Source organism: Hippopotamus amphibius, chromosome 2 (genome assembly GCF_030028045.1).
Source record: "Hippopotamus amphibius kiboko isolate mHipAmp2 chromosome 2, mHipAmp2.hap2, whole genome shotgun sequence".
NCBI classification, from domain to species: Eukaryota; Metazoa; Chordata; class Mammalia; order Artiodactyla; family Hippopotamidae; genus Hippopotamus; species Hippopotamus amphibius.
This window is the reverse complement of record NC_080187.1, coordinates 38,032,283-38,056,375: the sequence shown is the minus strand read 5'-3', so window position 1 is coordinate 38,056,375 and position 24,093 is coordinate 38,032,283. Positions and strand designations below refer to the sequence as shown.

Genomic DNA, 24,093 nt, shown 5'->3' with positions numbered 1-24,093 from the left:
AGACGGGGAATGATAGAGTGAGGTCAGAGGCCAGGTCAGGCTTCAGGAGGTTGAGAAAAGATGTGATCAGTGGCTACATTAGTGGGACGGGGGGAGTGAAGGGATGTTGGCAGTGTCTAAGTAAAGACGGAGTTGAGGGGGATGAGGTGCAGCCAGTGGCTGGGTCAGGCTGGGTAGGGGATAGTGTTGTGGTCAGTGGCAGGGTCAAGCTGGGAGTGAAGTGGGGGTGTGGTCAGTGGCCTGGCTGCGCATGGGATCAGCAAGACCCAGTTTCCTCTTTGGGTCTCATTTCCTCTTTTCTGTTGGGGGAGTGGGGGAAGGGGATCTATAACTGGAGCAAGAAATTAAAGAGGCTTAGAATCAGGGAATGGCACGGAGCAGGGACCATGAGGACTTGGCAGTAGCGTTGGGCTGGTGGTGGGGTATTCAGCAGATGACCGGGAGGTATGCAAGTGAATGAATGGGTGAAAATGGTGGGAAAGTGCTTTAAAATGATGAGAAAGCTCAGATTTGGGTGAGGGTAGGATGTGTGGTTTAAGCGGTGGGAAGGGAGGCAGAATTGAGGCTGAGAACAGATGGTAAGATGAACAACATGGGAGCATTAAAGGCAAAGGAAGTATTCTATAAACAGGTATGCCTGAAGGATGTGACATGCAGGGCCAGGGAGGAGGGTTGGAGAGGAAGGCTTAATATTGAGGGAATGAGGGAAGAGGGAGGCAGCAGGGCTGAACTTTCAGAGGATTAAGCCATCCCCTTCTCCCATGGGAACAGTTTCCTTGGTCAGCTTCCCCCTCAAACACCATCCCTTCTTCCTGACTTACTACTAAGGCAGTCCGTCACTTATTGCTAAGGCTTATACATCTCCTGGGTCCCCAACCCCTTCCCACATCCTATCTTATAAACAACGTGGTCCAGGAACCCCTGCCCCTCAACTGTGGTGGTCACAGCAAGAGTTCTAGGCTTAGAGAGTAGAATGAAACTGGAATCCCAGAAGCTTGCAATTCTAGCTGAAGCCCAGAACAGTGGCCTGAAATTAGTTTGTCATTTCTCTGGGCCAAAGAAGCCCCTGTGACTAGACAGGCATAAGAGACCTCCCCGCAAAACAAGGGCATCTACTTACTGCCAATCTCTTAAATTCTACCTGCCTGAGGTCAACTACCCCGACCTCGACTACAACACCGAAAACAGCCCCAAATTCCTAACACGAACGCTGACCCTAATTTGTATTCTGATTCCCAATACTGGCTTTAATACTCATCCCTTTCCTAGCACAGACATCCAATCCCTGATCGCTAATTTTGATCTAATTTTTACCTTTAGCACCAAATCCTGACCTTGACCCTAAATCCTGACCCCTAAACCTAAAGCTCATTTGTCACTTGATTCCTGATTCACCCCTTCCCTGTTTATCTCTAACACTGGCTATGCCAACCTTCTGTAATCCCTAAAACTGGACTTCTAACCTAGTTCTTGTTGTTGACCCTTAACCTGACCCTGGACTCTTAACTTTGACTTATGTTGGCCATCCTAGAAAACAAAATAATGCCCTTAATCCAAACTTCACCTACATAAACTGCACCTGACTCACACTAAGAAATCTAAATTTTAACCCCAGCTTTATAACTCCAAAAGCTAACCTTAACTCCTAAACCCAACTCCACCTAATCCCCAACTCGCCCAATGCGTTCCTACTCACATACCCGTTATCAGCTAACCTCAAAGCCGATCCCCGCCCTGCGCCACACTGCCACCCACTCCTCACCCTCCCCAAACCTATCCCAGACAGAGGACTGCGCCCAGGAAGGGCCTGGATCCCGAAAAACGGCCCATTTAACTCCGAGCACCAGCCGAGATACAGTGAGCGCTGACCTCTCCAACTGGACCCGCAACAGACGCAGAACAGTCAGGGGCCCCGCCCGCCTCCCGGGCCTGGTCTCGCGGCCCCACCCTGAGGCCCCAGCTCGCCCGGTCCGGCCTACCTGCGCTGCCCGGCTCTGTGCCCCGCCCGCTGGCCCGCTAACTCGGTCGTTCTCCCGGCGGCTCCCGGGCTCCGGCCTCGCCCTCCCTTCGACACTCTCTCGGCCACTTCCGTCCTGGGAACGTCCCCCACCCGCGGGCGGCGCCCTGGGCCCGCGCTCTATGGTCGCGGGGACTGCAGGAAGCTGCTCTGGCTCCAGCTCTCGATGCTCGGGAGCCAGCCGACGACCGGCAGCCCCTCCCCGGCAGGAAGCGAGGGTGCGGCGCAGAGAAAGCACCCCAAGGGCGCGGGAGTTCCCTTTTAGGCTCTAATCCTTCCTTTTTCTAGCCCAGGAAGAAGGCGGGGGCGGTCCCCCTGAATGCCCGCCCTCAGGGAGTGCGGAGGCGGCAGGCACGGCCCCTCTATTTGCATAGCGTCCGGGACGTGGCGCGCACCGAGGCCGCTTCCGCGTCTGGGGGACTCCAAGTCCCGGAATGCCTGGCGGGTAGGCGCGTCACTTGTGTCGTGTTGGAAGTTGCGGGGGATTGCGTCTGGGAGGCGGGTCCGCTTTCAGAGCCACCGCCAGCAGCTAGGAGGATAAGCCCCGCCGACGGGCCGATAGGTGGGGTCGACTGACTGTCGGTCGGGGTCGCGCGTGGGGTTGGGGGTTGGGGCCGGGGGGAGGGGCGAACTCTTGTGTTTCTGCGCATCCTTTCCGTAGATGTCTCATATGGAGCTGGCTTTGGACGTGGGTGACCATGACCTCCTGAGCTTTCTGCTAGAGGAAAGCGGAGATTTGGGGGCGGCGCCCGATGAGGCTTTGGAGGCGCCGCTGGATTGGGAGCTGCCACTTTCTCAGGTGGGTGGGGACTTTGAGTCCAAGGGGCGCGGGGCGCGTTGGAGAGTGGTGTCCTTGAGGCAGGGGATGGTGATAGGTCAAAGCCTGTTAATTTCGACCCTGTGCAGGCTCTGAGCGATTGGGATGTAGAGGATTTCCTGAGCTGCCTGCCGAGTCCCCCAGCATCGTTGAACGTTTTCAGCAACTCTGACCCCTGTCTTGTCCACCATGATCACACCTATTCTCTCTCACAGGAGCATGTCTCCATAGATCTAGGTAAGTCTGAAATAAGTTTGGGGGGAGGAGAGGACTCATGGGCCTGGCTATTCATACTTTCCCTTTTGCAGATAATGAGAGCTGTGGAAAAGAGGAGGCTCAGATGACTGCATTGCATGAGGAGGAGCTGGCAGAGCAGGTACTTGACTTGATTTACAGGAGGGTTATTTCCGCATTGCATGGGTTAGGGCACGATTCCTCATTCCTTTCTTTTTCTTTTAATAAATTTATTTATTTATGCATTGGGTCTTCCTTGCTGCGCTGGGGCTTTCTCTAGTTGCAGAGAGCAGGGGCTACTCTTCCTTGCAGTGTACGGGCTGCTCATTGCGGTGGCTTCTCTTGTTGCAGAGCACGGGTTCTAGGCATGTGGCCTTCAGTAGTTGTGGCACGTGGGCTCAATAGTTATGGCTCGCGGGCTCTAGAGTGCAGGCTCAGTAGTTGTGGTACACGGGCTTAGTAGCTCAGCAGCATGTGGGATCTTCCTGGACCAGGGCTCGAACCCGTGTCCCCTGCATTGGCAGCTGGATTCTTTTTTTTATATATATAAATTTATTTATTGGCTGTGTTGGGTCTTTGTTGTTGCACACAGGTTTTCTCTAGTTGCTGTGAGCAGAGGCTACTCTTCATTGTGATGTGCGGGCTCCTCATTGTAGTGGCTTCTCTTGTTGTGGAGCACGGGCTCTAGGTGCATGGGCTTCAATAGTTGCGGCACACAGGCTCAATAGTTGTGGCTCATGGGCTCTAGAGCACAGGCTCAATAATTGTGGCACATGGGCTTAGTTGCTCCGTGGCATGTGGGATCTTCCCAGAGCAGGGCTCAAAACTGTGTCCCCTGCAGTGGCAGGTGGATTCTTAACCACTGCGCCACCTAGAAAGTCCTGGCAGGTGGATTCTTAACCACTGTGCCACCAGGGAAGTCTCCCCATTCCTTTCTGACATCCCTTTGCAACTCTGCTGCCCACCTCTCAGGAACCCCAGGAGATTGCTAGGCTGATACTGACTGAGGAGGAGAAGAGGCTATTGGAGAAGGAGGGCCTTACCTTGCCTGGGACATTTCCTCTCACTAAGGTAAGACTCCCATTGGAAGGGGGTTTTGAGTCCCAAGTAGGCCAGTTCTGTTAATTTTATATCAGTAACTTAAAAAGGAACTGAGGTGAGAAATTAGTATATTGGTTTTTAGTAGGAAGCTGGAGCATGTAGTTAGTATGCTGGGGGCAAGGGCAGATCCTGGGTTTGTAGGGCTTGTACCAATTTTGGTGTTCTTTTAAAGTAAGAATTCAAAATTATCAGGGTAATTTTAGTAAGGGGATTTGGAAAGTACTGCGCAAGCACAGGGCCCTGACATTTATATTTCACTGGTTTTGCACTAAGCTACTTATACCTGAATAGTAGAAGTGTTAGAGTTCATCAAGGCTGGATTAAATAGTATAACAAGAATAAATGTAAAATCCTGAGTGTCTAGCAATGAGTGGCAGCTTCACACACACAGTACTGCAATACTGTGATGAAATCAATGTTCATTAACAGAAAGGTTAAGAGAATTTTAATTTCTTAAAAGTACAAGTTGGGTGGAGTTCCCTGGCAGTCAGCGGTTAGGACTCTGTGCTCTCACTGCCGAGGGCCAGGGTTCAGTCCCTGGTCAGGGAACTAAGATCCCGCAAGCTGCGCAGTGTGGCCAAAAACAAAAAACAAAAGGTACGGGTTGAGTCAACATTGTGATATGGCTACTAAGAAAGTGAATGGGGTTTGGAAACTGTATCGTCAGATACCAATTATCTAATAGCGTTGCCGCTGGAAGGGCAGTAACCATCTCGCTTCCCTTAATACTGGCCAGAAAGCATCTTCGTGTCCAGTTTTGAGCCCAGATCTTTGATAGACATTAAGAGGATGTGTACATCCTGAGGAGAGTAGGTAAGATGATGAATTAAGTTTTTTGCCCAGTTTTTTTTTAAACTGAAGAAATGTCAAGTGCTTTAAAATAGCTGAAGACCTTTGTTCTGTTATGGCCCCAGAGATCAGGTGCTAGGTAAGTCCAATAGGTAGAAATAATAGAGGCAGATGTTGGCTCACGATAAGGAAGTTTTTTTTTTTTTTTTAGTTAATAAAATTGTTACAATGGTTTGGCTTGTGAGGGCATTAACATCTGGTCCTCAGAGGCATTCAGACAGAAGCAGAGTGCCTATTGGTCTGGAAAGCTGTAGAAGGAATTTCCACACTGGGAAGATTGAATTCGGTTGCCTTCAGACTCTTTGGTGTGATGGTTCTCTAATGATACCCCTCTTCCCTGTCTTCTCTCAGATGGAGGAACAAGTTCTGAAACGAGTGCGGAGGAAGATTCGAAACAAAAAGTCTGCTCAAGAGAGCCGCAGGAAGAAGAAGGTGTACGTGGGGGGTTTAGAGAGCAGGTATAAAACGGAGCGGGACTTAGGGGTGGGGGGTACAGAGGTAATTGGAAGTGTTAGGTTTTTGAAGGAAGGATGCAGGCCATATCCCCACGTCCCTGTTATTTCTCCAGGGTCCTGAAATACAAAGCCCAGAATCTGGAGCTACAGAACAAAGTACAGCTCCTGGAGGAACAGAATCTGTAAGCAACTCTTCAACAGCAGCCCTTTCTCATTCCTCCCATTTAATATTGTTTTTCTCCTGCTCCACACTTGATTTCTAACCGGCAGCTCCCATGTGTAAGATCTGGTGCTTGGCCTCTAGTGGGCCTCTGATTCTAAGAAGCTCCCAGTAACGGGGAATAAATTCACAAGTAACTGTGGATAAATATCAAAAAAGAGAAAGGAGGGTGTTAGAAAGACCTCATGTAGCAGATCGCATTTGATAGCAGATAGGACTCTGGGATGGAGGTGGGGAGCGTTCTAGGCAGAGAGGACACAGCATACTCCAGTCTGACTGGAGCCCTAACACAGGTGAGTTGGACCAGAAGGTAGAGAATGTATAATCCCTGGTGAGGATTACGTGCAGAGCTGATCAGGCAGTGCAGAACCACTGAAGGGGTTTGCAAAAGAAGTTTAAGTCAGGGCAGAGATGTGTGTTTGTTTTAATGAGGTCAGGCATCTTGTTTACAGAGAGGAAGAGACCACTTGCAAAAATAGGTCCAAAAGTAAGAGAGGATCCAGTGCACAGATGGAGGGGATGGCCTTAACAGGAGGGTTTTGTTGTATGTGAGGGTGCCAGGCCAGGGGCTGCTCACTGTCCCCTGTCTTCCTCTAGGTCCCTCTTGGATCAGTTGAGGAGACTTCAGGCCGTCATAATTCAGACAGCAAACAAAGCCAGCAGCGGCAGCACCTGTGTCTTGGTGAGGATGGTGATGGAAGGAGAGATTCTTTGCTTAGGTGGCAGGGATGCGGATGCAGTGCAGAGCCCTTCAACTCTTTTCTTCTGTGCTCCAGGTCCTACTGTTCTCTTTCTGTCTCCTCCTCGTACCTGCTATGTACTCCTCGGACACAAGGGGGAGCCTGTCAGCTGAGCGTGGAGGTAAGAGCCTTGAGGATACCATTAAGGAAGGGCTGGGGGTGAAGCCCGGCCTGCCCCTGAACAGTCTTTGTCTCCTCAGTGTTGTCCCGCCAGCTTCGTGCCCTCCCCAGCGAGGACCGTCCCCAGCTGGAGCAGCCTGTCCTGCAGCTAGAGGTACCGAAGGACAGCTTGGACCATGAGCTCCAGGCTCCTAGCAACTCTTGCTGCCTCTTCTATCACATGCCTCAGGCTCCTAGGGCAGAGCCTCCCCTGAAGTTGCCACTGCCTGACCATTTCTCACAGTCCTTCTTCCCAGATCCTATCTCTCCCTTGCATGCAAATCTCACAAGAGAGAGAGGATGGCTCCCTACCCACAGCCCCACATGTGTTATCTTGCAGGGCAGATACTCAGGCTAGATGTGAGGATGTGGGGGGCCTTGGCTGCAGTCTGGCCCCCCCAGTCTGTGTTCAAAGGAAAAGGAATGGGAGAGGGCTCGCCTCAGGTCCTGTGCCCTGTCAGGAAGCCTGAGGACTCAAGCACACCACACTTACTCCTTTCTGGGTCTTTTATTTGTACCTGTGTATGTCTGTCACCCCATGAATGGGCCTGGGAGAATCAACTGACCTCCCTGAACACTTCATGCAGTGAGGGGATTGGGTGAAGAAAGAAATAAATAAGTGATTCTGATGTGTGGGTCACCCTCAACCCCTCTTTACTGGCACGGCTGGGTGGGGAGAAGGGAGGGCGTGATTGTCCTGGTGGCTCAGGGTTGCAGGAGACGGAGCGTGGGGGTGGCGGAGGAGGAAAGGCCAGGCTGAAGGCTGGGCTGTTGGCGCCTCCTTCGGCAGTTCCCAAGGCTCACTCTGGGCTTGGGTTTGCCATGGCTTCCTTTGGTCCAAGTGTGGGGCCGGTGCTTAGTCCTATGTCCTGTTTGGCTATTGGCCCAGAGGCCTTTTTATGCTGCTGCTGTTGCTGCTGCTGCAGGGCCAGCTGCATGGCCCAGATGCTCAGTGGCCGCATGTAGGCCAGCGAGCGGAACACCCGCTGCTGGCAATACGCCTCAGGGGTCTGGAAGGCCAGACCCAGGCGCTCCCACACAGTACGGTAGCAGCCTTCAGCTGTCTGGAAGCCCTCCCAAGTAAGGCCCTGTAGGGAGAGATGGCAGTCATATTACTTGGCAACCCCTGAGTAGCTATTTCAGCTGGACAAATGGAGACAATAGGGTCTCTGCTCTCAGGGAGTTCCCAGCTAGTGGGGGAGGTAAATTTGACTTGCAGGCAGAAGTCTGAAGGCAGGAGATAGAATGCATGCCAGGGAAAGAGGGGAGGATTTCTGGATGGATAAAATGGCATTGAATTAGGCTGTACAGAAGTGTGACGGCTGAGGAAGTTTGCTAGGCCAAGGTACAGATGGCAGAGAGATGGGGAAGGGAATGAATTACCTCTTGGATCATGGTGGCTGCCAGCCCATAGACCACACCCACCCAGACTTCATCAGACTGGACACTGGATCTATCAGGAACACCATGGGGCTGCATTCCATTCACAGCCCCCATGGCCCCTCCTGCAAAGGCCTGGACATTGAACTCGAAGATAGTTTGGAGAGCACAGACCACATGTGGGGTAGGAAATACCTAGAGGGGCAAGAGGAGAAACACGGTCTCTTAAGCTTGCTTCCCGCCTCCAGGAAAAACCCTTACCTTTCTCTCCGGTTCCTCCTCCTAGTCTCTCACCTCACTGTCTCCTTCTCCTAGGCCACTGGCCCTCAGGAACCACTGGCCAGCACACTGGTCAGACATGATGCTATAGGACTGAGGCTGAGAGCTGCAATCATAGTTGTAATAGCGGCCTGGCGGAAAGGAAGAACAAAGTAAGGCTCCTTGCCTCCCCAGAGCTGCCTTAAGATTCCTTGGGATCTCCCAACTCACCATTCCATAGCAGTCTCTCATAGGCTTCTTTTCCCCGGCTAAGGATGGAAGAAAATTTGTCCTGGACCTCCTGTGCCCCACACAGAGCAGCCATCTTGACCATCACAGCCACAGCTGCCAGCCACAGTCCTCCGCAGTAAGCACTGATCAGTGACACAGGTTTGGGGAATTAGACTGGCAGCTCCAGCCACTCCCATGCAGTGTAATAGGCAGTCACTATTCCCTGAGCCCACAATCGCTTGATGCCCCGTTCCCCACCTCAGGTCCCTGGAAATCCCTACCCCCCCGACCTGGGGCCTGTGGTGACCCATCCGTCATAGGTTTGGTCTGCATAGCCTCCATTCTCAATGAGTCCATCTTGGTCCTTGTCAAACTTCATTTCAGACTCCATCACGGCCTAGAGAGGGACCAAGATACTGAAGACCTAGATGCTAAGAAAAGACAACAGTAGCCAGCTGGGCTCTCCCCAGATACCATGCAGCATGCCCCTGGCACCTCGACCATTGCACATGCATCCCTTACCAGACACACAGGCCACATGTCCCTCAGGAAGTACTGGTCACCCGTCAGGTAATAGTCCCGATAAACCTGCAGCACAAACTTCAGGTTCAGGTCCTTCCAGTCTGCAGTATCGTGGACCACGTATGCATTGACCCGGAACCACGGCTCGTCATCTGGGGAGGGGAGGAAACCTGGTTCACGGGCACTGCGTGGGAGGGCGGAGGGTACAAAAATTGAGGAAGAGAAGCTCCCTTGTGGTGGAGGGACTTTTACCTGGATCCCCAACATCATGAGGGACGACGTTCCTCCTTTTCACAGGTGCTATCACCCCACTCATCAGGTACCGTTGCTGTGCCAGGTCCTCCCTGAGAGTGGCCAGCGCTGGGGGAGCAGATACATAAGGGAGGCGGGGCAGGGAATGGGGGGGCTTGGGGTAGGGCACAGGACTGTGTGTGCGACCCCAGAGGGGAACCAGTACGCGGGAGCCACATATCTTTGGGTGGCAGAGACAATCTGAGGGACCACAAAGGCTCAGGGCTGTGGGGAGCTGAGGGGGCAGAAAAGGCACAAAAGGGATCCTCACCCATGTCATACTGCAGGCTGAGCTCAAGTTTGGGCCAGAGCATGACGAGGGCAAAGGAAGCATAAAAGTGGACATCATATGTGTTGTACATGCGATATTCTTGGCCTGAAGGAATGAGGGAGACACCGTTGCCAGAATTCTGCTGCTTCTTCATATTGCCCTGCCCTAGCTGCTCCTCTGGAATTGGGGGTGCGGCACTGTAACCCTCCATACCTGCCCCTTACCCTCTCGTCCCAACCAGTACCCTGGGATAGGCAAAACCCAGCATCCTGCCTTGGGACGGGGCACTGACTGGCCTCACGGACGTGGCCTGCCATACCCTGCCCACCAGCAGCCCATACCTTCAAGGTAGCCGAATCGACCATACTCCTGTAGGAGGGGGCGGAGCTGACACATGCTCCCCGCCAGCTCCTCCGGTAGGGAGTCCTCAGGAACTTCCAGCCACACTGTGCCCCCATCAGCCAGGAAGTATAGTTCATTGAACACTGCAGATTTGTACCAGGCAGGCAAGGACCTGGGGAGTCAGGGGGAGGGAATGGTCTGAGTGTGGACCTCCCAGGAAAAGAAGGATTCTGGGGTTTAGCAGAATAGGGGTCCCAAGTGAATCCCAGCCCAAGTCTGATGACTTCGTGGGTGGAGAGTGAATCAAGGAGTCCCAGTTGAAGTGTGAGTGCCTGGGAGAAAGGCAAGAGAGGGGCCCCACTGGCACCTGTCATCTAATACCGGGCTCTGCCAAGCTGAGATCCTCTCTTCCCAGTCTGCGTATCGGCACAGTGCATAGTGGCTAAGGGCAGGTGCTGCGTCACCATCCGGGCTAAAGAACCTCGTGTACCGCCTGGGGTGGAGAGAAGGGAGGGATGAGAACATGGGCTCCAGCTCAGAGCCCCAGCACCACGGATCCTGTGCTCTCTCATTCCCATCACCTGTAGTAGACCTGGCCCTTTGCTCCAAACATGATTCTGGGCATGTCCCAGGCCAGCGAGAACTCCAAGCGGCACTGGCCTCGAGGTGGCAGCTTGCCTGTAGCACACACAGCTCCAGCGATGCCTACTCCTTTCTGTGAGGGGAGGCTTTGGCCTGGGGGGAGCAGAAGATGAATCAGCACAGGCACCCTTCAGCCACAGGGATCCCTAAACGTGGGAATAAGGCCTGTTTATTACCAGGCCTTCCACCCCTGCTCCAAAGACAGGGCCAACCTCTCTCCCCACCACCTCCCTGTCAGACCCCGCATCACCAGCGAGGGAGTCCAGCTGTCCATCCTGAAGTAGATCCTGCCACACCTGCTGCCCAGTGCTGTCGGGGTCAAAGGCTGTGAGGTGGGTTACCGTGGTGTCTGCCTGTTAAGGGGCCAAAGAGTCTGTGAGGAGGAACCACAGGTCGGCTGGCTTCTGACTAACTCTCCTGTACGTATTCCGGCCTCCGAGTTTCAGAGGCTTAAGGGCTGTGGTGAGGGTGGGACTCAGGAGTTGAGGAAGTGAAGAGGCCATGGCGGCATGGGGGGGGCTCAGGGACCAGGCTGAGAGTAGGGGTTCAGGCCTGTGGTATAGGGTGGGCTCCTCCATACCGTGAGTCGTGCAGCCACAGCCATCGTGTAGGGATTTGGAGGGGTTGGATGATGCAGAAGCAGCCCCTGCACAGTCTCGCCATCACGCTTCAGGCAGAAGGGCTCATTCCACAGCCCTCCTGCAGCATCATCTTCACCCCCCAGTCCGTTCCGCATGGAGAACATGATGGACACGTCCACGGCTTCATCCCCTTCATTTTCCACATCCCACACGAAGACTCCTACAGGCAGGCTGCTGTCCTGGGAGCAGAAGGTCAGACTCAGATGGTCCCGGTGCACCCCTTCTGGCCCCACTCCCCAGGATCAGTCCTTGGCACCAAGGATCTGATTCAGATACCCTCAAATATACTCTGTCTTCCACGTGCATCTCCCTACATTCCCTGGCAGGCTGTCTACCAGGAGACAGACCCGTTGGGCGGTGGTCCTGGGAAACCAGCGTGGTGTTCACGCCCCACCCCCTCTCTTGCACAGGTCGTGGAGAGACAGATCCTGGGGAAGGGAGAACAACGGAGGAAACACGGAGGGGGAGCCTCACCTGGTAGTCATGGGGCAAGATGGGTGTGATCTGGCGGCAGGTGAGGGTGACATTCTGGCCAGGAAGCTGGTAGACAGTCCAGGCGCGGGGATAGAGGGCGTGGTAGAATGCAAAGTACCCACACAGGCCCCAGTTCCAGCTGCGCAGGACACTCGGGCGCTCCACGGACAGGACTTGCTGGTACACGGTCTGCCCTTTCCGGCGCAAACACACTGTGAACTAAACCAAGAAGGTGCATGGGCTGGAACGGGGTAACCCACAGGTACAGCAAACGAGTCTCCCTCTCCTCAGAGTAGCTCCTCCCCTGCCAGGGTCTGCAGTGACGACCAGCGCGCCACAGCCTCACTCATCCCCCAGGCCTTTCCCCCAAGCTCAGCGAGTCACCACTGAGTCGTGCCCCATCTATCTCCCTTCTCACTGCTGTGGTCTTAGTGCCCTAAGCCAGGCCTTCACCATCTCTGCTTCTGCCCTCTGCCCCTTCTCATCTGGATTTCAGACTGATCTTTCTTACAGAGAAATCAAGACATGTTAGTCTGTGTTGATAATGTTTCAGTGACTCCCCGTAGCCCTCAGGCTAAAGTCTAAACTCATCTACCTGGCTTTCAAGGCCCTTCTCAATGTGGCCTCTCCCTGCCCATCAGACTCATTACCTGTTCAAGCCCTTATATCCTGGTCATATCAAATACTGCTCCTTGAGCACACAACATTTCCTCATCCATGCTTTGGCTCGTGTTCATTCTGCCTTTAGTGAAACCCCTCATCCCTCAAGCCCTAGGTCAAATGCCATCTCCTCTCCTCAAGCAGTGAGTCATCCTCCTGTGTGTCCCCCGACCCCTCCAGTCTAGCATGTTATAATGTGTTCACATTCTGACTCCCTGACTCCTCTGGAGGTAGGGGCTGTGAGAGGTTGATATCTCTTCCTTGGTTCAAAGTATGCCTGATATCTTTAATGTATATATCAAATAATTTTTTTATGTTGTTGGAGTAGTATGTAATGGTTAAGACCATGGGCTGTTAACCACAGAGAAAACTGGTTCTGAATCTCTGTGCTTCCATTTACGAACCATGTGACCTTGGGCACGTTACTAAATCTCTTTGGATCTTAGTTTCCTCATGCGTAAAATGGACATAATAATGGTTCTTCTCTTGTAGGACTGTCTTTAAATAGTAAATATTATACAAAAGAGTCACGAGTCTGGAAGACATTCCCCTGGGATACCTCATGGATGCGCCAGAGAGGAAGCCTGGGGCATTGGGCAAGGCTGGTAAACCTGAACTAGGAAGGACATTGTCATTAATGGGACTCAAGGTCTGATAGTCATTGCTCCTTTGAAGATGAGCTGAAAGCTGGAGGCCTCCCTCAGATAGGAAACAGGAACTTGGTGGATAACTCAATATGGGAGGGCACTAGAGAGAGATGAAAGGTAGACCACATGCCTCTGGCAATCAAAGGCTCAGGAGTGATGAAGGAGCACAGGGAAAAGAAGTGAAACTTCAGAAAAGAGAAGAAGGCTGGAGATCTACGCCTGGGAGAGGGGCTTCCCAGGCCCCCAGCCAGAGAGACCACCAGAGGCGTGACCACCAGCAGAGAAGCTGGCCTCTGGCTGAAGGCAGGCAAATCAGGGTGAGCAGTGGGTGCTCTGTGCTTCCTGTTTTCCTGTGCATTTGTAGACTTTTGGTTTGTTTTCCCTTCTGATCTTTCAACCAGGTTAAGTGATCCTGGAAGCCTCTGACTCTCTGTGTCTGGATACTGGCTCAGCTAGTGGAAATGGGGCAGCAAAGTAGGTAGGAGGCATTTACTAGAAAAACGAAGGGTACAGGGGTACCTCTTCTCTTTCGAGGAATGTGTGCTCTGAGTGTCTCACTCCTATAGTACATACTAGCACAGGGCACACAGAGAGCACCCTGAAAGTACTTACTGGACTGAATCATGTACCTAACTGCCACATCCTACACTAGCCAAGAGACCGTTCCTGGCCTGGGAAGTACTGCCGGGACCTGGACCTTTCTCCCACCTCTAGGCTCTTACTTGATCAGCGATGACTGTCTGGTGCTGGTACATTCCAGGATTAAGCTGCCAACGACAGAACTGGCCTCTCCAGCCTCGGGTGATAGTGCCTCCCCCAATGCCACCCAAGGGACAGCCTAGAGAAAGAATCAGGACGTTAGTGGGGCACGGGAGAGGAAAACTAGCCCATTTCTCACTTTCTAGACTATAAAGATGGGTACCTCTAAACACAGTAGGGATATCACATCGACACATCGTACATTTTAAACTTCCACAAAGTTATATGTCAGTTATATCTGAATAAAGCTGGGGGAAAAAACCCTAGAGGATGCTCAGTGCAACTTAAATAAGCTGAAAGCCCCTTTGCCTGGCTCTGCAGTAGGCCTGGGCGCTGGGCCTGACTGTGGAGAGCTGGGGTGAGGCTCACCGTAGATCTGTCTCAGGGGCACAGAGTTGATGAGGTCAATGAAAGGTGTCTTCTTCTCCACCTGGGTCTTCCGGTACCACCACTGCAAGTACCTGAGGAGCAAAGGGCAGTGTGAGTGGAGGAGGGGTGGGCTGCAGCCACCTGCCTCTCTTTGCACACCCAGCTGTGACTTCCCATTAAGTGTCCCGAGGACCCATCGCCTTGACTTCCAAACCTCTCCTACTCTCATCTTCTCTACAGTTCACCCCAGGTCACGGTATGGGACTGTCTTTGTTTCTCCTCTCCACTCTCCTTAGAAGGAGCTTTTTGATCTTTCCTCACCTCTGACTCTACCACCAGTGCTTTAATTTACCCTGGGAGCTTTCATCTGAGGTGCTGAAAGGGCCAGTTATAGTTTCCTGACTTACAATCACCCCCACCCCACAAACAGGCATAGGCTGCTGGGATAACTTCCTTCTTTTTTAAAATGATGTTTTTTCTTACTGATTATGAAAGGCGAAAACTTGGAGAATGCACTAGGAAGGTGAAAAAAAAAAAAAAAAAGCCCACCCATATACAACCAGTGTTTACATTTTGGGGCATTTCCTTTTAAGTCTTTTTTTTTTTTCCTTTTATGTTCAGCATTTAAACTGTAAGTGTTCTAATTTCACTCTCTCATAATATCCCAGTAAAGCCTTCTAAAAACCCAAACATTTTCCTGGTCTTATCACAGCTCTGTATCCAACAGGCAAATGATTCTGTTTGGGATTCAAGGCTTTGACATCTGTCTCAGCCTATTTTCTAATCTTACTTCCTACAAATTCCCATTCAGAGTGGGTCCTCACTAAGCAACCCCTGCCCTGCCAGACTCTCTCCCAATTCCACTCTCTTCCCTCACCAGTTAGTTTATACCCATTGTTCAAGCATACCACTTGTAACCATGTAATTGGGTGAGTAACCCCACTGAGCCTCAGTTTCCTCATCTATAAAATGGGCATATGTCTTGCCCTTCCTACCTCAAGGAATGGTTGGAAGAGCAAGTGACACAGTAGACAGGAAAGCCACAAAGGGGAACAGCCGTGTCACATATGATCATTACTTGTACAGACACTATCTCAACTCCCAACAGACACTGTCCTGTTATTTTAGTGTTCCTCACGTGAGTCTGACATACTTTTAAGTTCCTTGGGGAAAGGGACAGCGTCAAAGACTAGTTTATTATTACCCACAGCTTCAAGCACAGGGCAGGGCACATGGTCTGCAGTCAATAAATATTTGCTGAATTTACAAAGAATGTATGCACAAACAATGGGGCATAAGAGAAATGAACAGGGACAGCAGGAAGGGGAGGGGAAATCTCACTAAAGAACAGAGAGGGAACATTCTGGGGCTGAGGGGAGAGGGAGGAAAGACGAAGGATGGGATGATAGGAAGACATCTTTGCCAGCTTAGAGGAAACTGGACTTTGAAACTGGAGGCCAGAAAGGACTGCTGAAAGGAGCCAGGGCACAGCGCGGATCAGGGCAGTGAGGGAGAAATGCAAGATATGAAGACAGGCAGAACAAAGGGGTATCTGGTGCGGAACAAGCACTGAATACATATGTATTGAATGAATGGATTCTGGCTGAAAGGGAGAGCAACCAAAGTTGAGTTCTTACCACTCTGAGGCCAAGAGAACTCTGTCTTGCTGGAGCTCCTGATCACAGTACCTACCCCAATTCTGCTCCCTCTTAGGGCCCACGTTTCTCTCACTCCATTGTAGCAGCTGGCATTCCCGACCTATTTGGCCTTTTCCATCATTTCAGCCCCAATTTAAGCATAATCATTCAGAATTCTTCCTTGTCTCACCCCTGTTTTCTCCTCAATGCAGGACCTCATCTCATTTCAAAACCCTTGTGTCAGCGATCCCCACCCTGGTCCTGGGATGGGGAGTCTAGTCCAGAGGGCTGAGCACAGCTTCAGGCCTCTGTGATTAAGCTCACCCTTAGGGACTGGGGGACTAGGATGCCTACGGATGGGTTCTTGACCTCAGTGTCCCACCACCTGCACCCCAATGTGCTTCTCTCAGTACCCCAGCCCTAGATCCTATTTTGACCCACAGCCTTTTGGGGTCAAAACTAGGCTGGGTCAGTTTCAGAAGTAGCCTGGAGGGATTATTGTTCTCTGGTACTGGCCACCCAAAGGAACTGGCAAAAGAGTCAGATATCCAGGCAGCGGCAGGCCCTTCCCACTGCCCAGGGCTTGGGTTAGATACACCGGCTCCCCAGCCCGACAGCACTGACTGTGGAAGAGAAGAAGCCCCTATTTAAGAGATTGTCAGGGCTGTGTTTCCCAAACTTTAAGCCTCCCATCCCAGCTCTGTGTTTACTGTGTGGATTGACTCAGGATGACCTCAGGGTGATGCTTTCCGTCTTTACATTCACCTGTTCCCATCTTGGCCCCATCACTAGTTTTCGAACTCAGTGGGGATCTGGAGGGATCTGGAGGAGTTCTACAACCCAGGATAAGCTCCTGGAGTGTCTGCCACCCTCGTGTTGGGGGAGACCAGGAAATGCTCTGGAAGATTATTACTAAGCTCTGGGGACACCTAAGGCAAGTGCCTCTCTGGTCAAAGGTCTTCTTTGCTTTTTATATCAGGGGCCGTCTATTCCGGAATAGAGTGAACAGCACCTCTTATCACCCTCTCCTTAGGGTTGAGAGTAGGCAGGCTCTCAACCACTCCCTGGAGCCAAAGCTTGAGGAAAGAAGCTGATAGGTGTTGGGACTATTAAATGAGGTTCACTGAATACTCCAGCTGCTCAGCGGAATCTGAGGCTAAGAATCCTGCCTCCTCCCCATAAGACAACATTGTATCAGTACCACAACAAGCCAGTCTCCCTTCCTACCTTGTCACAAAGTATAGCTAATCCCAAAAGGCAGTCTTTGGAAAAGAAGGAGTATGTGAAAGGGAGCCCAAATGGGTAAGGTTGACTGGAAGGCCCAAATGCTCCTGCTCTTTCTTGCTAAAAAAGACAAGTTCCTGGAAGGAAGGGGGCTACAAAGAGATGTGACCTGGTCTCACCCTCCAAAACCATGGGCTTAGAATTATGCTGGGAATAGGGGCCACCTGACTAGAACAAGGCACCCACCTATTTTCTCACCCTTTCCTGCCTCTGCTGGAACAAAGTGAGGCATAAGGTACTCTAGGCAATGGGATCTACTCACCTCAAGCCCATGCCCAAATGCTTCATCAGGTTGCTTAGCGAGACGTTGTTGGCATTAAAGGGTTTCCTCTTCTCTGCAAACTCGTGAGCCAGGCAGATGCGCCAGCCAAAGGGAGGCACCTGGTAGCCCTTAGCTTTACCCTCATAGGAAGCCATCAGCTGCCCAGGGTCCTCCGGATTGCTGTAGCCCTGCTCATTCTGGGGCTGACTGTCCTCAGGGTTCTGGCAGTCTGTAACGTGCGCAGCCTGAGTGCCTCCAGTATTTTCAGGACAATAAGCCTGTGGATCCCCTTTGGCACAGCTGGTCTGCTCCGAGGCTGGGACTCCGGTTCCCATATTCCCTGGATCCTGGGTCCCCACGACCTCGGTGGTCTCGGTTCCGGTGCTTTCTGGTACAAAGTATCTGGCCAGCCAAGCCCAGATGCGGGCGCGGAGTGCTGTTAGGTGTTGTCTCGGAGGGCCGGCCGCTGGGGAAAGCTGAGCTGAACTGGTGTCTCCGTGGAGCCGGGGAGCTGCTGCTGCTGCTGTTGCAGTGGCGGCGACAGCAATAAAGCCACCACGGTCTCCCCCTCGGTCGTCTCTCTGGGTCCTGGGCGGGAAGGATCGGGCCTCGACGTCATTGGGCCGCGGCGATTAGCTGGCCCGGCCAAAGGGCGACTGGGCCAGCGGAGAGGGGAGGAGCGCCTAGGAGCAGCCCGCCAGGCACCGCCCCCGGGGCCGGCCTGGGAGCTCGCGGCAGCCCCGGCCCCGCCCCCGGGCCGTGGCACCAGGCGCCCCAGGGGTGGATGCCGGGTCCCGCCGGCCGGTGTCCCAGGCGGCGCCCGCGCCCGGGTGCCAGCCCGTGGGAAGGTGACCCAGAGCGACGGGATCTCTGCGGCCCCTTCCGGCCCAGCCGGCCGGGAGCTTCCGGCCGGAAGGGGCTCCGAGGGGGAAGAGGGGGCCGAGGGAAGTCCCGCCTCTGCCGCGGCCGCAGCCGCAGCTGCGCACTGGGCCCGGGCCCGGAGGGGCGGGCGGCCGAGGGCCTCGGTGTGCCGAACCCCCGCTCTCGACCGTGCGAGGTGTCCGGGCTAGGGGTGCGAGGTGCCGGGCCGCCGTGGCCCTGGGCTGGGGCGCGGAACCTCGAGGGAAGGGGGCGGAGGCGGCCTGGGGGTCCCGGCGGAGTAGGGGGAGCGAACCGGCGCCGAGAGGGGCGGGGGGCTGGGTCCCAGAGCAACGCCATCTCCCGCCGCTGTGCCGAGTCGGCTGCCGCCGGACCTCCCTGCCGCCTTCCCGCACCCCAGATCCGGGCGGTTGCCTCTGACACCGTGGTGTCGAAGGCCCATTTCCTCGGTCCTCACCTCCAGGCTCCCTGAGACACCCCTCCCTGCCGTGGTACTGACCTCTGAGACTCGATTCCTTCTAGATCCGATTCCGGAGCTGCCATGATTGAAGTGGTAGCGGAGCTGAGCAGAGGCCCTGTGTTTCTGGCAGGCGAGGCGCTGGAGTGTGTGGTGACCGTCACCAACCCCCTGCCCCCGACGGCCACTTCTGCATCCAGGTGGGGATGCTGGTACTGATGGTGGTGGTCCTTCTGGGAGGGAAGCCTGGTATCTCTAGTGCTGAGCCAGAGCTCAGGTTGTCCTGTGGTTACATCACTGCCTTCTTGTTCATTGTGCTCTCATTGCAGGAAAGGGCTATTTAATAACACAAGGTGTGGGTAACAATAGCGCTCCACTCTCCTTTCCTCTTTCCTCCCGCACTCCCCCTTTTACTCCCAGTCTACTTCCCTTTGTTTAATCGTTTCTCTTTGGGGTTCTGGATTCTCTGATCCGGAGGACAGCCATCTCACTGTGTTGGTCTTCTCAGTGTGGTAGGGAGTTTGGGAGACCATTTGTGAGGTCAGGAACTCCCCTCTGATGCCCTTTTTTCCCCCTCCCATAGTGAGGCTCTGGCCTGGGCCAGTGCCCAGATCCACTGCCAGTTCCATGCCAGTGAGAGTCGGGTAGCACTGCCTCCCCCTGACTCCAGTCAGCCAGATGTCCAGCCTGAGAGCCAGACTGTCTTTCTACCACACCGAGGTTAGAGATGGGGCATTTGCCTTTGGGGGGGATGGAATCATTGTTGCCCAAGGGTGAAGCTGTCAGACTGTTCTGGTGGGTCATTATAATTTCTGTGGCATTGGGGATGTGGGGGAGTGCAGTTATTGCTCTGGGGGTGTAAAACTGTTCCTATCTCACAGTGAGAAAAGAGGAGTGGCTTAGAGGGGGTTGCCCTTTGTTGGCAGTGCTTAGCGCCCCCACCGGCTGCGCTAGCCTTTCCAGTGCTAGGCGATGGGGTTGTTAAGCTGTAGTCTTATCTTTCTTAGGTGAGAGGGGTCAGTGTATCCTTTCCACTCCACCAAAAATCCTATTCTGTGACCTGAGGCTAGACCCTGGAGAGTCCAAATCATGTGAGTGACTGCCCCCTGACCCCTGGATTGCCCTCTGCGGCTCCTGGAGGGAGGACTTCTTTGGCTGCTTCTGGCTGCTCTGACGGCTACTTCCCAACCAGACTCCTACAGCGAAGTGCTGCCTATAGAGGGACCACCCTCCTTTCGGGGTCAGTCAGTCAAGTATGTCTACAAACTGACCATCGGCTGCCAGCGTGTCAACTCACCCATCACTTTACTCAGGGTCCCTCTGAGGGTTCTTGTGCTGACTGGTAAGTAAGGCTTCCTGGAGGGAAGGGCTGGGGAAGAGCCTCACCAAAGCAGAAATGATCTTTAGAGGGTTTGTGAGAGGGGCTGGAGGGAAGCTTCCTGATCGTAGTGAAGGTGTGAGGGGCGTTGGGAAGAGAAGATTCTGGAGCATAGGTGAGATGTGTACCTCAGCCGTGGCACCCCTTACCTTCAGCCCTCTCAGGTTGGATCGAAAACCCTAACCTCTACTCTCCTCTCTGTTCTCTCCCACCACCTCTCCACTCATTCTCTCTAGGCCTTCAAGAGGTCCACTTTCCCCAGGATGAGGCTGTAGCCCCATCCAGTCCCTTCTTGGAAGAGGATGAATGTGGGAAGAAGGACTCATGGCTCACTGAGCTGGCTGGGGAGCGCCTCATGGCTGCCACATCCTGCCGCAGCCTCCGTGAGAATCCTTTCAGAATCGCCCCGCCCCATCCTCCCCCCACAGTATTCCTGCCTCAGAGACTGGTTCTTTTAACTGCCATATTCTTTGGAGGATCCACTGATACCTCACCCTGGATTATAAAGGAAGGCCCCACCTCGTGGCCTCTGAATTCCAGCCCTAGTCATTCCCCCAGTGTGGACCTCAGGCTTACTGTGTCCCATTCTCCCCAGATCTGTACAACATCAGTGATGGCCGAGGAAAAGTTGGAACATTTGGCATCTTCAAATCTGTATACAGACTCGGCGAGGACGTGGTGGGGACCTTAAACTTAGGAGAAGGAACTGTAGCTTGTTTGCAGGTGAGAAAGGAGGGACTTTGGGGGAGCTGGGCCTGAAGGGCTAGGGTGGAAGGAGAGGGCTTGCAGGTCGAAGTGGGTAGTGGGGTCTCCCAGGCTCCCTCCCTCTCACCCAGAGTCAGGGAGTCCCAATGCCTGCCAACAAGCTTCTCGTCTCACTCCCAGTTTTCAGTGAGCTTACAGACGGAGGAGCATGTGCAGCCTGAGTATCAGCGGCACCGCGGGGCAGGGGGGGCCCCCTCTGTGTCTCACGTCACTCATGCCCGGCACCAGGAGTCCTGCCTGCATACAACCAGAACCAGCTTCTCCCTCCCCATCCCTCTCAGCTCCACCCCAGGCTTCTGCACAGCCGTTGGTGAGATCCTGACCATTATTGGGGTGGGGGAGAGGGAGCCTGCGGTAAAATGCGGCACTTAGGTAAAGTGTAATGAATCCTGATTCCTGACACAGTCCCAGACATACCCACATCCAGCCTCTGACCCTTAACGCTTTCTCAGACCTTCAGCCTATTTGCTGGGTGCACTCACCCCTGAATTCTTCACAGCTTTGCAGATCTTCCCTCCCTCTACCGACTGGGACCCTGTGATGCACTGATCTCTGATTCCCCAGGGCATTTACTTCAAGCTACCAAGTCTTGACTGTCTCACACCTGGGTTATTAGGTGCTTGATGCCGTTTTCCTTATTGTCACGTTTCCAGTTAACACACGAGATTTCTTCAGTGAAACTCTCGATCCTAGCTCCCTGCCCCAAGGTCTCCCTGCTCTTCCTGAATACAGGTGTTTGTGGGGTTTTTTTGACTTTTTTTCTTGTTATTTGCTAACCACATCCTGTCATTAGCTTTTACTCCTGGCTTCTAATGCTTCTACCTTTATCTTTTTTCCCACAGTATCCCTGAAGTGGCGTTTGCATTTTGAATTTGTAACATCCCGAGAGCCAGGTTTGGGGCTCCTACCTCCCATGGAACAGACCGAGCCTGTCACCTGGACGGGGCCTGAGCAAGTGCCCGTGGACACCTTCAGCTGGGACCTCCCCATCAAGGTGCTGCCTACAAGCCCTACCCTGGCTTCATATGCAGCCCCAGGCCCCAGCACCAGCACCATAACCATCTGAAACTGGCCCACGTGGCACTGCTTTCTTCAGGATCCTGAGAACTCAGCACCTGGACTCTAGTAGGGCCCATTTTTTCCCACCTGGGGTCCAGTGGCACAGATTATGAGAGGCAGGCTTTCGGTTGTAGCATTAACTTATTTATTCAGCATAAATCGGCAGCTGCTAGTGGTTTCCCTGGAAGTGGCAGCAGCGGTGGGCAGTCCGCAGAGGGCAGTCCGTTGAGCTTAGCTGGAGTGGGGAGCAGGAGCCGCAGGGACAGGGGTGTTAGCCGAGCCCCACTCTGGGTCGGGCCCGCCCCCTTTGCAGGGCAGCCGAGGGTCAGATTTTTGCACCAGGGAGAACTGGCACGTTCCTGCCTCCTGACGTACCTCACAGCCAGCAGGGAAGTCAATAGGATGCTGGGACCTGGGGAGCCAAAGGACGGGAAAGGAGTGAGAACAGTGGAGGTCCACTCTTATCCCTGCCCCGCATCCCCCTCCCAGCATTCCTTCCATATCTTCTCCCAGCGCCCCTGTCCCCGCTAACTGAGCTCTTGCCTCCCATATGTGGATGTTTTCATTTCATAGCAGGAATATTTTCCCTCCAGATCCACCCCGACTCCCCTCACTTTGTAGCCTGAAGCCTTCTCTCTCACATTCTTGTTGGTGCCTTCAGATTCAGCCAGCCTCACACCGCTGCTCTGTCCACTCTCACATCACAGCCATCTAGTCATGCCCTGGCCATCTCTCAGTCACCCACGTCAGAGCCATTCTCTCTGGCCATCTTTGGTAACTCACGTGTCACAGCAGCCCACACCGACGGGATGCAGACAGGTGCAGTGGAAACAGTCCTTGCGGAGCCAAGACTCGCCCAGGGTGAAATATTTCCCTTCATAGTGGCAGGGGGCTAGGGGAGAACAGGAAATGGGAGCGGGCTGGAGCAGAGGGGGTGAGTGCACAGCGCCTGAGTTTAGTCTCTCCTGTTTCCCAGCTCGAGGGAGTCTGGGTTTTCTAACAGAGAATCATCCCTGAGCCCCCTTCCTCCCAGTGCCCTCTGCTCCTGTCCTTCCCTGGTGCCTCCCCCAGCTTTACCTTGAGCTTGGAAGTAGCACTTGCTGTGCACTCCTGGGTGCTGGAGGAGCAGAGATATCACCAAGCAGGTGATGCCCCAGCCGCCCAGGGTCCCCTTAGGCTGTCCAGCCCAGAGCATGCTTAGGGCCATTCCTGCAGCACAGCCCTTTTGGACCCTCCTTGGCTTCTGTTCAGGCTACTCTGGTCTTGTCTCCTTGACTTTTCTTTGTTTCTCTCCTTGAGTCTTAGCTTCTGTCTTTCTCCCCTGGGCTCCTGCCTCACACCATCGCCGTGCCCTCTGCTCTCACAGGCTTGGGGATGTTTATAAAGTGAGGACCCTGGCCCCCTGCTGAGTAGAGCTGGAAAAGCTGTAACTCTGTTTCCTGAGGTGAGGGCATGAAAACAAGAGGTCTAGCTTTAATAAGCTGTGAGAGCTGATTCATGCGCCGGCACAGCGAGGGGGAGGGAGGTGGCCATGGAAGGGGCACTGGACTGGGCACTTCCCCAGCAAGGAGGTGGGAGGGGGAGGGCCCCCAGGTGGTCCCCAGAACTCTTCCCTGGCCTGGAGAGAAGGAAGCATTCCACCATCTCCCCCCGCCCCATAATATACACACATGCACACACACACACTCTCCAGGGGTGTGTACGCTGGGATCCTTGCCTGGACCGGAGGGAGGCATTTCCTGGAGATGGCTAATCCTGTGCCCCAGCCAAACCAAGGAGATGCAGTAGGGTGCGACGGCCAGAGGCTCCAGGGGAGCAAATGGGCACCTGGAGTGGAGAATGTTTCTCTCAAACTGTAGGGCAGGGTCTCCTTGCAGTATCCTAGAGACATGGCTGCCGCTCAGAGATTAGGCGTGCGGGGCTGGTGGGGGCGGCGAGTATCTCTTTTTACAGGCGTGCCGGAGATGGACCATGCATTGTTCATCACCCCTAAACGTACAGCAGATAAAGGATCTCCCCACGTCTGGGAATGGTTCTTTCAAAGAACTATGCCCTAATGGTATGGGTCACTCCAGTTTCACGAAGATACCCTTCTTTTCTCCTGTAGGTTGCGGAATCCAGATTTAGGAACTTAACCTCTGACATCCTCTTTTGAGTTTCCTGCAGGTTCTAGAGAACCTAAAGATGAGTGATTAAGAGCATAGGTTGTAGAGTCAGACTCTCTTTGGATTTAGAGCCTGATTCTACTTAAGAGCTGTGTGACATTGGGCAAGTTAGTTCACCTCTCTAAACC

General features: G+C 53.6%; 4 protein-coding genes across 9 annotated transcripts in view; 2 read left to right on the top strand and 2 right to left on the bottom strand.

Annotated features, from left to right (window-relative positions):
- Positions 1-2,128, bottom strand: part of TLN1 (talin 1) — a 31,862-nt gene extending 29,734 nt beyond the window's left edge. The window contains exon 1 of one of the 2 annotated variants that reach the window (XM_057724952.1): positions 1,980-2,128. The gene's annotated coding sequence lies outside the window, so the exon portion shown is untranslated. The remainder of the gene's footprint in view (positions 1-1,979) is intronic. The other variant, XM_057724953.1, reaches the window with a different exon arrangement.
- A 90-nt stretch (positions 2,129-2,218) lies between these two features.
- CREB3 (cAMP responsive element binding protein 3) lies at positions 2,219-6,999 on the top strand. 3 transcript variants are annotated; one of them, XM_057724957.1, is made up of 10 exons: positions 2,219-2,462; positions 2,679-2,816; positions 2,924-3,071; positions 3,143-3,210; positions 4,041-4,139; positions 5,370-5,452; positions 5,587-5,655; positions 6,291-6,375; positions 6,470-6,554; positions 6,634-6,999. In XM_057724957.1, the coding sequence occupies exons 1-10, from the start codon at positions 2,337-2,339 to the stop codon at positions 6,948-6,950; spliced, it is 1,218 nt and encodes a 405-aa protein (XP_057580940.1). In that variant the 5' UTR covers positions 2,219-2,336; the 3' UTR covers positions 6,951-6,999. The 3 variants fall into 3 exon arrangements, with proteins under 3 accessions (XP_057580940.1, XP_057580939.1, XP_057580941.1); XM_057724956.1 differs by having other exon boundaries at positions 5,370-5,476; XM_057724958.1 differs by lacking the exon at positions 2,219-2,462 and adding an exon at positions 2,487-2,579 and having other exon boundaries at positions 5,370-5,476.
- Positions 7,000-7,087: 88 nt separating this feature from the next.
- GBA2 (glucosylceramidase beta 2) lies at positions 7,088-17,881 on the bottom strand. The gene is made up of 17 exons (XM_057724955.1): positions 17,263-17,881; positions 14,080-14,171; positions 13,674-13,789; positions 11,645-11,863; positions 11,110-11,349; positions 10,780-10,882; positions 10,469-10,622; positions 10,255-10,380; positions 9,887-10,059; positions 9,546-9,650; positions 9,236-9,343; positions 8,984-9,135; positions 8,752-8,858; positions 8,462-8,604; positions 8,267-8,382; positions 7,976-8,167; positions 7,088-7,680 (listed from the first exon to the last, which is right to left on the bottom strand). Exons 1-17 carry the CDS (start codon positions 17,595-17,597, stop codon positions 7,393-7,395), a joined length of 2,769 nt encoding a protein of 922 aa, XP_057580938.1. The 5' UTR covers positions 17,598-17,881; the 3' UTR covers positions 7,088-7,392.
- A 141-nt stretch (positions 17,882-18,022) lies between these two features.
- RGP1 (RGP1 homolog, RAB6A GEF complex partner 1) lies at positions 18,023-21,978 on the top strand. Of its 3 annotated transcripts, none has more exons than XM_057724961.1 (9): positions 18,023-18,110; positions 18,664-18,798; positions 19,182-19,318; positions 19,606-19,689; positions 19,791-19,940; positions 20,213-20,359; positions 20,572-20,699; positions 20,862-21,051; positions 21,584-21,978. In XM_057724961.1, the coding sequence occupies exons 2-9, from the start codon at positions 18,683-18,685 to the stop codon at positions 21,805-21,807; spliced, it is 1,176 nt and encodes a 391-aa protein (XP_057580944.1). In that variant the 5' UTR covers positions 18,023-18,110; positions 18,664-18,682; the 3' UTR covers positions 21,808-21,978. The 3 variants fall into 3 exon arrangements, with proteins under 3 accessions (XP_057580944.1, XP_057580943.1, XP_057580942.1); XM_057724960.1 differs by lacking the exon at positions 18,023-18,110 and adding an exon at positions 18,184-18,319; XM_057724959.1 differs by lacking the exon at positions 18,023-18,110 and adding an exon at positions 18,222-18,334.
- Positions 21,979-24,093: the final 2,115 nt, after the last annotated feature.

Bases quoted from the DNA above. Each gene is read 5' to 3' on its own strand.
- CREB3 (XM_057724956.1), top strand. From the start codon at position 2,337: ATGCCCGCCCTCAGGGAGTGCGGAGGCGGCAGGCACGGCCCCTCTATT. The intron at 4,140-5,369 runs GTAAGACTCCCA...GTCTTCTCTCAG, and splicing joins GGACATTTCCTCTCACTAAG to ATGGAGGAACAAGTTCTGAA. The intron at 5,477-5,586 runs GTATAAAACGGA...TTATTTCTCCAG, and splicing joins GTGGGGGGTTTAGAGAGCAG to GGTCCTGAAATACAAAGCCC.
- GBA2 (XM_057724955.1), bottom strand. From the start codon at position 17,597: ATGGGAACCGGAGTCCCAGCCTCGGAGCAGACCAGCTGTGCCAAAGGG. The intron at 13,790-14,079 runs GTGAGCCTCACC...TTCTTTCTCTAG, and splicing joins GCCCCTGAGACAGATCTACG to GCTGTCCCTTGGGTGGCATT. The intron at 11,350-11,644 runs GTGAGGCTCCCC...TTCTGCTCCCAG, and splicing joins TCTTGCCCCATGACTACCAG to GACAGCAGCCTGCCTGTAGG.
- RGP1 (XM_057724961.1), top strand. From the start codon at position 18,683: ATGATTGAAGTGGTAGCGGAGCTGAGCAGAGGCCCTGTGTTTCTGGCA. The intron at 20,700-20,861 runs GTGAGAAAGGAG...TCTCACTCCCAG, and splicing joins GAACTGTAGCTTGTTTGCAG to TTTTCAGTGAGCTTACAGAC. The intron at 21,052-21,583 runs GTGAGATCCTGA...TTTTTCCCACAG, and splicing joins AGGCTTCTGCACAGCCGTTG to TATCCCTGAAGTGGCGTTTG.